The 12,339-nt window shown below is 43.2% G+C and overlaps 1 protein-coding gene across 3 annotated transcripts in view; it reads right to left on the bottom strand.

Moving 5' to 3' along the window:
* Positions 1-12,339, bottom strand: part of LOC137325566 (xenotropic and polytropic retrovirus receptor 1 homolog) — a 297,372-nt gene that overhangs the window by 115,205 nt on the left and 169,828 nt on the right. For all 3 annotated transcript variants that reach the window (XM_067990818.1, XM_067990820.1, XM_067990817.1), the window contains exon 4: positions 9,528-9,748. In XM_067990818.1, the coding sequence (XP_067846919.1) occupies positions 9,528-9,748 (221 nt within the window). The remainder of the gene's footprint in view (positions 1-9,527; positions 9,749-12,339) is intronic.

Here is a 12,339-nt window from a genome sequence, read left to right as displayed (position 1 = left end):
TGTTGGTGGTGCAGGTGACTTCCTCTGCCACCTCGAGCCAGGCCTTCTCGGTGGCAGAGGCAGGCCGCTTCCTCCCGCCCGCCGGGGGGGAAGATCTCTGTCCTCCCCCTCACCCCATCCAATGATACCTGGAGTGAGGCATCATTAAACCTGGGAGCAGCCTTCCCCCTGGGCTGCTCCATGCTGTAATTTTTCCTATTTCTTGCAGCATCAGTCAGTGGAGGACTGCCCCTTTAAATAGAGCTCCTCCAGCTGACAGAACTTACTGTGCATGCGCAGCCCGCCCGCCGCGCAGATCAGCAGCGGGAAACCCCGAACAAGAGGTAAGTGGATCCAATTAGCCTGCGATTGCATACGGGGCAGACTGATTTCACCGGGCGCGTTACCCACATGCCCAATCGCCCCCCCGCCCCTCTGGTAATATCGGGCCCACAGGCCTGTTTCTGTGTTGTAACTTCCATGCATTTCAGCTTTCCAGCACTCCCGGGTTTTAATTTTAGTCTTACTGCTGTTTTATATGACTGAATCGTCACCGTGAGACGATGATCATGGTTTTAATTTCTGCCCTCCGCAGATTGTTAAGTTGTCTCCACGCTCACAATGATTTTTTTCCCCACTGGAGTACAGGGTACGCCAGCGAATGTACAAAGTTATGTAGGACAGTAGGATGCTCAAAGGAAGGTGGTAACATTCAAAGAGATTTCGCACCTAGGCATTTAGCACTTAAATATACACGAAGTACTAAATATCAGTACTAATAAAGCAAACAATTACAAAATGATGGTCAGGTTATTAAATGAGCCCCAATTAGCCAGATTCCCAGATGAATCAACAATGCAGCTGTGAGGTCAAATGGAGTGTTAAATTAAAGCGTTAGTGAGATCGCACACAGAGCATCACATCCAGGTACGGTCATTATACATAAGAAAAATAAAGATTGAGGGAGGGGAGGATGTTTTGTTACACAATTAAGGGACTTGGTAAGGTGGATGCAGCGAGGTATTTTGTCTTGAATTCAGCATAGAAGAACCTGAACATAGTTACAAAATGAGGAAGCCAAAACCGAGAAGCAATAAATTCTTCATGCTTTAGAACCATTCTTCGGGAAACCGCATCAAATCCTTACGCAGAAATAGAGATACATATCTGGTTGGCAAGATTATAATCCTGGAACACTAAACAAGCCGATGGGCTAAAAGGACTTTTCTTATCCGTGCATTAACATTTATACTTTTGCATTGTCATTTTTGGAAGGGGTGGGAAGGTAAACAGGACTCATGAAAAAAAAAGAATATTGATGAAGCAGAACTTTTACATTCGGAGGAGGTCATTCGGCCCTTCTCGCTTGCAAGGAATTGAGGCCCCTCTCTGGGGGGCTAACATTGCACTGTCCTATTTTATGACTCCTTTCCACTGCCTACTTAGTGAATTTTATTTCAGAAGTTCTGTAGTAAGAGTGAGGAGACAAGAACGAAGAGAGAAACTGAGTGCATTACAATGCCTTCATGTTTGAAGATTGCAGATAACAGCCAACCTGCATTTTTCTAACAATCAGGTAGCCTTTGAAACAAAGGATTCAACCTTTATTGTTCTGGAGACAGTAGCAGCACCGGGTGAGATAAAATAAACAGGAGTGAGAGCGGCACCAAGTGAGATAAAATAAACAGGAGTGAGAGCAGCACCGAGTGAGATAAAATAAACAGGAGTGAGAGCAGCACCGAGTGAGATAAAATAAACAGGAGTGAGAGCAGCACAGGGTGAGATAAAATAAACAGGAGTGAGAGCAGCACCGAGTGAGATAAAATAAACAGGAGTGAGAGCGGCACCGAGTGAGATAAAATAAACAGGAGTGAGAGCGGCACCGAGTGAGGTAAAATAAACAGGAGTGAGAGCAGTACGAGTGAGGTAAAATAAACAGGAGTGAGAGCAGCACCAGATGAGATAAAATAAACAGGGGTGAGAGCAGCACCGAGTGAGATAAAATAAACAGGAGTGAGAGCAGCACATGGTGGGATAAAATAAACAGGAGTGAGAGCAGCACAGGGTGAGATAAAATAAACAGGAGTGAGAGCAGCACGAGTGAGATAAAATAAACAGGAGTGAGAGCAGCACAGGGTGAGATAAAATAAACAGGAGTGAGAGCAGCACAGGGTGAGATAAAATAAACAAGAGTGAGAGCAGCACCGAGTGAGGTAAAATAAACAGGAGTGAGAGCAGCACTGAGTGAGGTAAAATAAACAAGAGTGAGAGCAGCACCGAGTGAGGTAAAATAAACAGGAGTGAGAGCAGCACTGAGTGAGGTAAAATAAACAGGAGTGAGAGCAGCACCGAGTGAGGTAAAATAAACAGGAGTGAGAGCAGCACCGAGTGAGGTAAAATAAACAGGAGTGAGAGCAGCACAGGGTGAGATAAAATAAACAGGAGTGAGAGCAGCACCGAGTGAGGTAAAATAAACAGGAGTGAGAGCAGCACAGGGTGAGATAAAATAAACAGGAGAGCACGTGGTCCTGGGTGAGATCAAGCAATGAGAAGAGAGCGCTTGGGGAAGAACTGCATTGGATGGCAGAGTAAACAGGGGGTAATGGTGCTGAAGGGGACAGCTGTGCTGAGTGAGATAGAATAAAAAGAACAAAGAAGCACTGGGGAAGGTGCAAAAAAGATTTACATCATACCAGAAATGAGAGGTTATGACTTTCAAAAACGACTGAGCAGGTCTGGGGCTCTTTTCTCTAAAAAGAGAAGGCCTTGGGGTGACCTAGTAGATGTCTTTAAAATTATGAAGGGGTTTGATAGGTTAGACGTAGAGAAGGTGTTTGCACTTGTGGGGGAGTCCAAAACTAGGGGCCATAAATATAAGATCGTCACTAATAAATCCAATAAGGAATTCAGGAGAAACTTCTTCACTCAGAGAGTGGTTAGAATGTGGAACATTCAACATCAATTCAACAGTTCCCAATTGATGGCCGCAATGCTAACCAAAGCATTTACATTACTGAGCAGACTGCCAACTTTAGTCCCAGCTTATGTACGAAAATAAAATGAGGGAAAGGGTTAACAGAGAGTTTTATTCCTCTGTTACAAAAATGATTTGCCAGCTTTCCTCACAACCCTGGAGATTACTGCAACACCTAAACTTAATTTATTTACACTTGCTCAGTTGTCTAAACATTCTCATCAAGCAGAAAGATAATGGAATCCAGATTCGATTCTACTTTGTATCCTGTATCCATGAGGAGGAGACAGATCACTGACCCAGTGTACAGTGGTAAAATCAAATACTTTAGCCAGTACAAAGGGAAAAAAAAAGCACACTTATATAATGTCTTATCAGCCCAGATTTTCCTGTAGCAGGGTGTCTGCCGTTAGTTAAGACTCGCCCATGCACGTTTAGGTTTTTAAAATATTTTGTGTGGCCAGTTGCTGGAAGTGCGAGCTGATAACATCACAGTGAGGGAAACAGGGCATCTGGGACCTGAGTGAACAGGGCAAGCAACTGGGTATCTCCTTAACCAATCAGATTGAAGGACTGTGAAATTAACAGTGCAAGGACCGAGAAGTGTAAATTAGAGTGGGTGAATTCAATGTCAAATCAGGTACAGAAAGAAAGAGAGGAAAATGAAGATTTGATTAAGGGAGACAGAAAGGAAAAGTAAAAAAAGGAAAATTTAGAATTTAACATTTTAAAATCTTCAACCATTAAAACCTGAAGGAATGAGACTCCACACTTGTAATAGTTGATTTTCAGTGGCAGTAATTATGACAGCTAAAAAGCTCCCTTTGTCTGAATCCAGGCTTAATTAAATGGCTCCTGGACAGGCTCCTTGCCTCACTTCAGACCAGCCCTAATTTTGAGGTGAGTTTCGTTCATATCTACTGCAACTTCATGCCATTCAATGCATTTCAATGGTGAGGCAGGCAGCGAGATGCCGTTTTCACGAAGCCAACAGAGGAGCGGCACAACTCGGCCAGCAACTTTTGGATATTTTGAGTTTGACCGCACGTCTGCCCCTCGCCTGAAGCTGCTGTACCATTTGCACATTAATAACGGTGAGCGCCATTAGCCTCATGGTTATTTTGACAGCAAAATCTGGCCTGTCACGTCTTTCCGAAACATTTCAAAAATCTTCATGCACAATGAGTTACTCTGAAGTGCAGTGACTTCATAAATGTGGCAGCCATTCTGCACACAGCAAGATCCCACAAACAGCAATGAGATGTTTTTACGGTGTTGGTTGAGGGAGTTAGGTTGGTCAGAAACTCCCTGCTCTTAAAATAGCCCCATGGGGGATCTTTCCTATCCACCTGAACAGGCAGATGGGACCTCAGTTTAATATCTTATCGAAAGGGCAGCACATCCAACAATGCAGCACTCTCTCAGTACTGCACTGGAGCATCAGAACAAGGCACTGATCTTGAATGGAAGCGACACTGTCACTACTGTCAGTTGCAGGTCCACTCTGTTACATTCACATGAAATGGGGAAGCAATCAGCCAGCCAACAAGGCTGTAGCAACTGTGTCCCAGTTGGAGGGCTGCACAAACAGTTAGGTCTGAGGCTCCAATCAGATTGATAACTGCAATTAAGTTGCCTCTTTGAGAGGATGTCAGAAATCTCTGGTGCCAAAATGATCATGATCAGGTTAGCTACCTTATAGCACAGTGAGATGCAGCAAAAACATTGTACTGCAATCACTAAGAGACCCCTACTCACTAAGTACAACATTGCCATTTCAAGCACTGTCCTCCTGGGAACTGTGTGTCATGGCCTTGTGTCCACGTGACATGCAGACAGGTCAAAGATATTTCAGTCAGGACTCTTGATAAAGCTGTTAGAAAGCACAGACCTACACTTGGGGCTGGTGAAGGGAGACTTCTCTGAAACGATGCCCTGCCTAGAACTTACACTGTGAAACCCTGAGATACTTGCATTGTGCGGGTGGTTAGGTTGCATGGCTAAACTTAAATGTTTGACATCTCTGAGCTAACCCAAGACTGAAGAGAAACACTACTGTATCGGTTATAACCACTCTATTCAGTTGCTATATTTTATTAATCCTGACTCACAGCTTCTATAGATATCAAATAAATCAAATGCAGCTTATGGGAAAACCTGGCAGCAGCAGATATGGTTAAAAAAAACTCTCAAATTTAATTTTCATAAGGTCATTAAATCCAGCAATAAAACTTAAACAAATAGAAATTTTAAATATAAACATAAAATTGAATTCAGCACAGCTCTTAATCGTGCCCTAGAGTAATTTCCTATCCAATCAGCGATAATTTTATTCTACTGAATATACACAGACTCTCTGGAGACAACTGAAGTGCAGGAACAATTTCCATTGCCTGAAGTCCAGTGTGGCTCCCCTCCCCAAAAGCAATCTTACATAATGAACAAACAAACATTCAGGGAATCCTCTCCCCTCCCCTCCTAAAACCACTGGCTTTGGGGGCATTGGTGCTGCAGCTCTGTCTCTGTGCCCAAGTGAAGGAATCAAAAGCTTAGAATCCTAAAGCAGTATGAAGATGGAGAGAGAGTAGTACCCTCTGGTACAAGGGCTCTCTCTCCCAAAGTGTCTGCAACAGCAGGGACTGTTGTTTAAATAATTGGAAAACAGCGTAGGAGTTTAATGTAGCAGTGATCTTATATCAGTCCTATCCTTTTTCCCTCAGTATTACTTGCACTGCTCTGGCTTCAATATTGATCACTTTTTCCATAATTGTTCTTCCACTTTGCATTGAGTGGAAGATCTAGGAATTATTGGAGTTGCTTGCGAACAGCACTGCATAATTCTCCCATCCTCCTCAATCATTGCGGTTGACAAGAATTTATTCAGACCATAGATCGGCAGGGCTCGAGTCTAGCATTTTTCACCCACAGCATCTTCTTAGCTCAATACTACAGTATAACTATCACCGTCAAATGCTCATTTCTGCAGGCACAACCCATCAGCAGCAACAAGCCTGAGATCAGAATGAGAAATGGAATGCTCAGACATTGGGCTTCAAGTCACACAAGCATGATTACACTGTTGATTGTAATTCTGAACAACGAGCTAAAAAATGCTTTATATGTAACTCACCATTTTACTGTTAAAAGGAGCTGAAGTTTATGAAATTGTGATTTGCATGCACCTTCACCTTTCCTGCAGATACTGGTTCTTACAAGACCTCTAATAGCTCTCCCAATTGCCAGGTGGGTAAAGACACGGCCTGATGTAGTACAATACAAAGCCATACAGACCGCAGGGTCTCAGGTGCGACCTCTGGGGTGTTGAGTTTGCGGATCATAGCAGTTTACTATATGAAAAAAATCAGCCAGGGTTTTCATGCTTGGGTCACTATCTTGCAAGTCCTAGCTGATGCATGAATATCAAGTGAGATAAGGTTGGGGCTCAGCTAGCAGGTTCTGCATTGTCAAACAGCCCAGTGACACTATCTGGGCTCACTTGTGAAGAATGGCCTGCTGCGAACAAGCCGGAAGGCTTTTGGCACTCCTGGGACTGGACTCTAGCAAGCAATCAGCCTCTTCAGTAATGGCTGGGATTTACTGGGGCAACAAGGGAGAAACTTTTCAGCACAATAATTTCCTTGGCCCCCTCCTATTTCTCATCTACATGCTGCCCCTTGGCCACATCATCCGAGGACACAATGTCAGGTTCCACATGTACACTGACGACACCCAGCTCAACCTCACCACCACCTCCCTTGACCCCTCCCCTGCCAGTGATATGTCATGCTGCTTGTCCGACATCCAGCACTAGATGAGCAGAAATTTCCTCCAATTAAATATTGGGAAGACCAAAGCCATTGTCTTCGGCTCCTGTCCATCCCTCTCCCTGGCCACTGTCCAAGGCTGAACCAGACCATTTGCAACCTGGACGTCCTATTTGACCCTGAGATGAGCTTTCGACCCCATAGTCCCTTCATGACCAAGACCACCTACTTCCACCTCCATAACATCGCCCGTCACCGCTCTGTCTCAGCTCATCTGCTGCTGCAACCCTCATTCATGCCTTTTTTTACCTCTAGACTCGACTATTCCAATGATCTCCTGGCCGGCCTCCCACCCTGCACCCTCCATAAACCTGAGCTCATCCAAAACTCTGCTGCCGTATCCTAACTCGCACCAAATCCCGTTCATACATCACCCCTATGCTCGCTGATCTACATTGGCTCCAAACGTCTCAATTTTAAAATTCTCATCCTTGTTTTCAAATCCCTCCATGGCCTCGCTCCTCCCTACTTCTGTAACCTCCTTCAGCCCTACAACTATCCGAGATCTCTGCATTCCTCCAATTCTTGCCTCTTGCGCATCTTCGATTTTCATCGTTCCACCACTGGTGGCCATGCCTTCAGCTGCCTAGGCCCTAAGCTCTAGAATTCCCTCCGTAAACCTCGCTATCTTTCACTCCTCCTTTAAGACGGTCCTTAAAATCTACCTCTTTGATCAAGCTTTTGGTCACCTGTGCTAATATCTCCTTATGTGGCTTGGAGTCAAATTTTGTTTGATAACGCTCCTGTGGGGATAACATCCTTGGGATGTTTTACTACGTTAAAGGCGCTATATAAATGCAAGTTGCTGTTGTTGTAGAGTTACTGGTCAATGGATTCCACTGACATCACCGAGACTCTGGAAATATTCCACAAGCTACTAGACTTCAAAGAACTGAGTGGGCTGTGCAAGTCAGGGCCATTTTGAAATAGTTTCAATACACCAGAAGAACAAACACATTCCATTGATTTCCTCAAAAGAGAGATTACATTTCAAATTCTGAAAACTTTCTTGAGTATTTGAATTTTTGAAATCATTGTTCTAAGGGACGATGGGGCAGTACCCAACAGGGCCCAATAATATGTGCCACTGCTAAAGTGCAGCACCAGCTGGCCAGTGCCACAATACGTAATCACCACAGAATGCCATCACATTAAGTGCGTATAGTTCCATGGATACAATTCATCAGCAGATGGGGCCACTTTCAAAATGTAAAAACTTTCAATCATGACCAAAACCACCATTTGATGTCAGCGCTGCAGTCTTGTGCCCTGGACAAATGCCAGATGGCATTGGAGCATCTGTGTGGAGCGAGGCTGTGCAAAGTAAAATTACAATGCTAGTGTGCACTCGGCAAGTTAGTACAGAAGATCGAACATCTGATTAATCACCAAGCCAGTATCAACATGCTAATGTCTCTGGACACATGGGAGATCTGTTTGCTCAGAGTCTGTTCTCCAGAAGACAGCAGCTAGTGTCTCTGGACAATTGGCATATGTTATCAGCTGAAGCGAATCCAATCAAAATAAGATGAGGTTCACTTAGCAGGATGTCAACACCAATTGTAATTGTAAAACTCACATTTAAAGCAGGAAGGGATATCTCTTTGAAAACTAGTTTTATAATGTAATTGCATTAATTGTTTAATAAATATGTATAATATCCAAACAACATGGCCTTTAACTACACAGCATGATAGAACGTCATTAACTGTCAATATAATGTCAGTTTCAAGTACTAAGCATTTTTGTTTCCCTCTACAATGTTCATCTCTCTATAAAATACAGTTCGATCCACGACGCGAATACTTCTCCCAGTCTCTAACACTTCTTCCTCTTTGTCCTGGGCAGGATACAAGTGAAAGCATGCTGTCTGATGTATGATCCTTCTCGCTCTGCAACCTCCAGCCTCCTGCCTCCTCTGCCCATCACAGCCTTTCCTGTTCTCCCTATTTTAATCAAGGCGACTGCATTCATTTCTCCTCTCAACTTTTCTTTCTTATATGCTCTCCTCTTCCTGTGCCCTCAAAAAACTGATTCCACCACACCCTCCTGCTCTACCTCATTTTTCCCAGGACCGCAAAAAATTTGAAACTTACCTTAATACCAGAACCCAACTTGAACCATCTCAAAGCAAGCAGTTAACCAATGCTCTAAGTTATTACTTATGAAGTAGACTATATTTTTGACTTGTGTGTTTGGTGCAGCAACCAGCCTGATTCAAAAGGTGGAAGAAAATTCTGCCTGCAGTAGCCAAGGATCTCCTTAAATTTTGGAAATCCATGAACGTCACAAAACAGTTGATTGGTGGGTTTTGCAGTTTATCTACCTGTAAGGTAGTCGCCTCTGGATAGTTCCCCAAATTAACCTGTTCATATTTAACTGAGTGACCCAACTCTGCCCTCGAGGAAACACAGCCAATAAAAGAGTCTTCGCTCTCGCAATTTTTAAATCACAGCCAAGGTGGTACATCTTCGTAGCCATGAGGTCAGCTTCCATCGATATGCTGATGACATCCAGGCTGTAAAAGACCTTCCTCCAGACTGGATGTTGTCAGCATACAGATAGAAGCTGACTTCATGTCTACAAAAATGTACCATCATACCGTCTGTTCACTATCAGGAGAATTACATGGCCAAAAAAAGTTGGTGCTTATGCAGTTTTAAAATCACATCTGTGACTTCAGAGGGTAGGATTTTGTTTTATAGCTTGAGGAGATTTTTTTGCCTGCAGGATAGGCAGGTCCCTCTTACCTGGTAGTTCTGGAGTAGGATCAGGCTGAGGTAGAACTCGCTGAAGGCTAACTTCAGGTCACGAATGTTCCTATGCTGTACACGTTCCTTATGGGAGAGGGGGAAGACAGTCCTCCGCTGCCGCAAGTTGGAGACTGTGTTGCGGTCTGTCTGCACTTCAAGTGTTGACTGCAGCTCATTCTGAAGTGTAGCGAACCTGCGCTGAGCCTCGGCAAGCTTTTCTGTAAGACAAACAAACAATCTCATAAGTCCTTTTTAAAACTTGCATTTTCCTCCCAAGAACTGACCACACCTCAGTTCAGGAGCTCCTCCTTTCAGATGCTCTCCTTTACCACGATAGTCATTGCTCTGCGTGAACAGTAATGCTATCCCTTGCTCAGCCAAACAGCAGCGACTCTTGCTTCACAGGCCATTATTTGTGTATGGACATGGGTGATGACACAAACAATTTTGGCTGTGGAGTAAGGAAAAATCTGCCAAGGCTCGTGCCCCAATCACATCCAGCAGTCCTAGCTAAAAGTGCACGTACATGGACACTGGCTGAGAACAGGATCTGTGACAATCTCTGCAATCAGGGGTAACCTGCCAGCACTCATCATTAAGGTTGCGTTTGAGTAATGGTGACTTGGGTGAAGTAAAGGTGACTATCGCCTGTGGAACCGTACCTCAGTGAGGGTGTCACACCTTTAGAAAGGGAAAAGGGAGGAAATGAGAAGGGAAAACACAAAACAAAATGGTTTGGCTGCAATGCAATTGTCAAGAAACCTACCAACATTCACCATGCAGGATCACGCATGAAGAATGGCAATGTGGGTGAGGCAGAGAGCCACTGATACCCTGCTAAAGTCAGTGTTTTCAAATGAGAGAAGGGAAAAAGTTACAAAAAAATACTGAAAAACTATATACGGTATCTGAAGTTTTTGAGCATCTTCCCTTCCTTTACAAACTGTAAACAATTTTACAACACCAAGTTATAGTCCAGCAATTTTATTTTAAATTCACAAGCTTTCGGAGGCTTCCTCCTTCGTCAGGTAAATTTACCTGACGAAGGAGGAAGCCTCCGAAAGCTTGTGAATTTAAAATAAAATTGCTGGACTATAACTTGGTGTTGTAAAATTGTTTACAATTGTCAACCCCAGTCCATCACCGGCATCTCCACATCCTTTACAAACCACCTCAGTGGGAAGCTGCTCAGCTGACAGGACCATAAGTAAGCGGCTGTACTGGAAATGCCACAGGCCAGCATCCTGACTCATTCTCGATGCCGATTAGGAGAACAATCATTGATGCTGGGAAACATGCCTCACTTACAAATTACAATTACAAAAACATAAAATGCCCAGCGCAATGCTTTCAAATACAACATGGCAACCAAAATTGTCAGACTGCTGATATTTTCTTGGAGAAAATGCACATCTCTGCTGAATTATCAAGCACATTGCTTTTTGCTGACAAGGGCAGTAACAATTTTGTATTCCACAGTAAATATAAATTAACGCCTTCATTCCACAGAGTCCACATTGTTTAATACCTGGAAGTACACATCTGCTCACCAGATGTTGGGTCAGTGGTTCATGACTCTGGCGAAATCTTTGTCATTGTCAGCCTTCGAGGCACACCACTATCCTTATATGTACTGATGTGGCCCGGCATCTTTTTTAAGCAAATGTTTTGGACACAGGCATAGGAGGAATTTGCTGACTATACTAAATTTGAAAGGTTTTCAAATTGTGAGGGAGAGTGCAGGAGGTCAGATAGTTAGCACAATGGGCAATGGGGTTGCAGGTGCAGTTCACATCAGGGAAATGTGAATTAGTACATTTTGGAGAAAAAAAACAACAAAAGGAAGTACATGCTAAATGGTAGGATCCTTAGTAGCGAGGAGGAACAGAGATATTTAGGGGTGCAGGTACATAGATCTTTCAAGGTAAGAGCACGGGTAAAAAAGGCCATAAAAAGACAAATGGATTCTAGGTTTTTATATATAGGGCACTGAATGTAAAACTATGGAAGTGATGCTGAATATTTACAAGAGCTTAGTTATGCATAGACTCAGGATTATCACACGAACGATTATTACAACATGGAATGCTTTACCACAAGTGGACAACGAAGCAGAGACTGTAATAACATTTAAAAAGGATTTGGATAAGGATTTGAAAAGGAAGAAAATAAAAGGAGACAGGGAAAGACAGGGGAATGGGATGAAAGTATATAGCTCCAGTTGAAGAACTAGCACCGGCACAATGGGCTGAATGGCCTCCTCCAGAGCTGTAATTTCTATGATTTTCTCAGAGATAAAAGAGAGCAGAACACATAATTCCATTTTTCAAACTCTTTAAAAACTCTAAGCTGGTACATTCCAAGTTTTCTCCATCCCTCGTTGGAGCTGGAAATGGAAACGGTGCCATTTTAGTCCCTCGCTAGTTTACTAATTCATAACTTTCAACTCTAACCTATTAGAATTAGATATCTTGCTATATATATATCCCTCTTATTGTTATTAACGTACTTAGCTTGGGCCTTCATTTCTCTTTAGATGCTCAATTATTTAAACCAAATCAATTTAGTTTGTAGGTTAACTGGATTTTCAAAAGCAAGGAAGTTGAGAAAGGCAAGATAATTGCTTAGAACTAGAATGCTGAATATTCTCAGCTGACTGCAGCATACAGTGGCCAACTGGGATCTCCAAACGGCACCATCTGGTTTAGAAATCTGTTGTGTAAAAGGTACAATATGAATTCAATTTACAGCATCTTGAAAATTTGGAGCCTTTTTGAGGGAGTTAGCAGAGACTAATTAGTCAGGCTAA

The sequence above is a fragment of the Heptranchias perlo genome, chromosome 9 (genome assembly GCF_035084215.1).
Source record: "Heptranchias perlo isolate sHepPer1 chromosome 9, sHepPer1.hap1, whole genome shotgun sequence".
Lineage (NCBI taxonomy): Eukaryota > Metazoa > Chordata > Chondrichthyes > Hexanchiformes > Hexanchidae > Heptranchias > Heptranchias perlo.
Note: the sequence above shows the minus strand (reverse complement) of the source record. Positions and strands in the feature narration are given on the sequence as shown.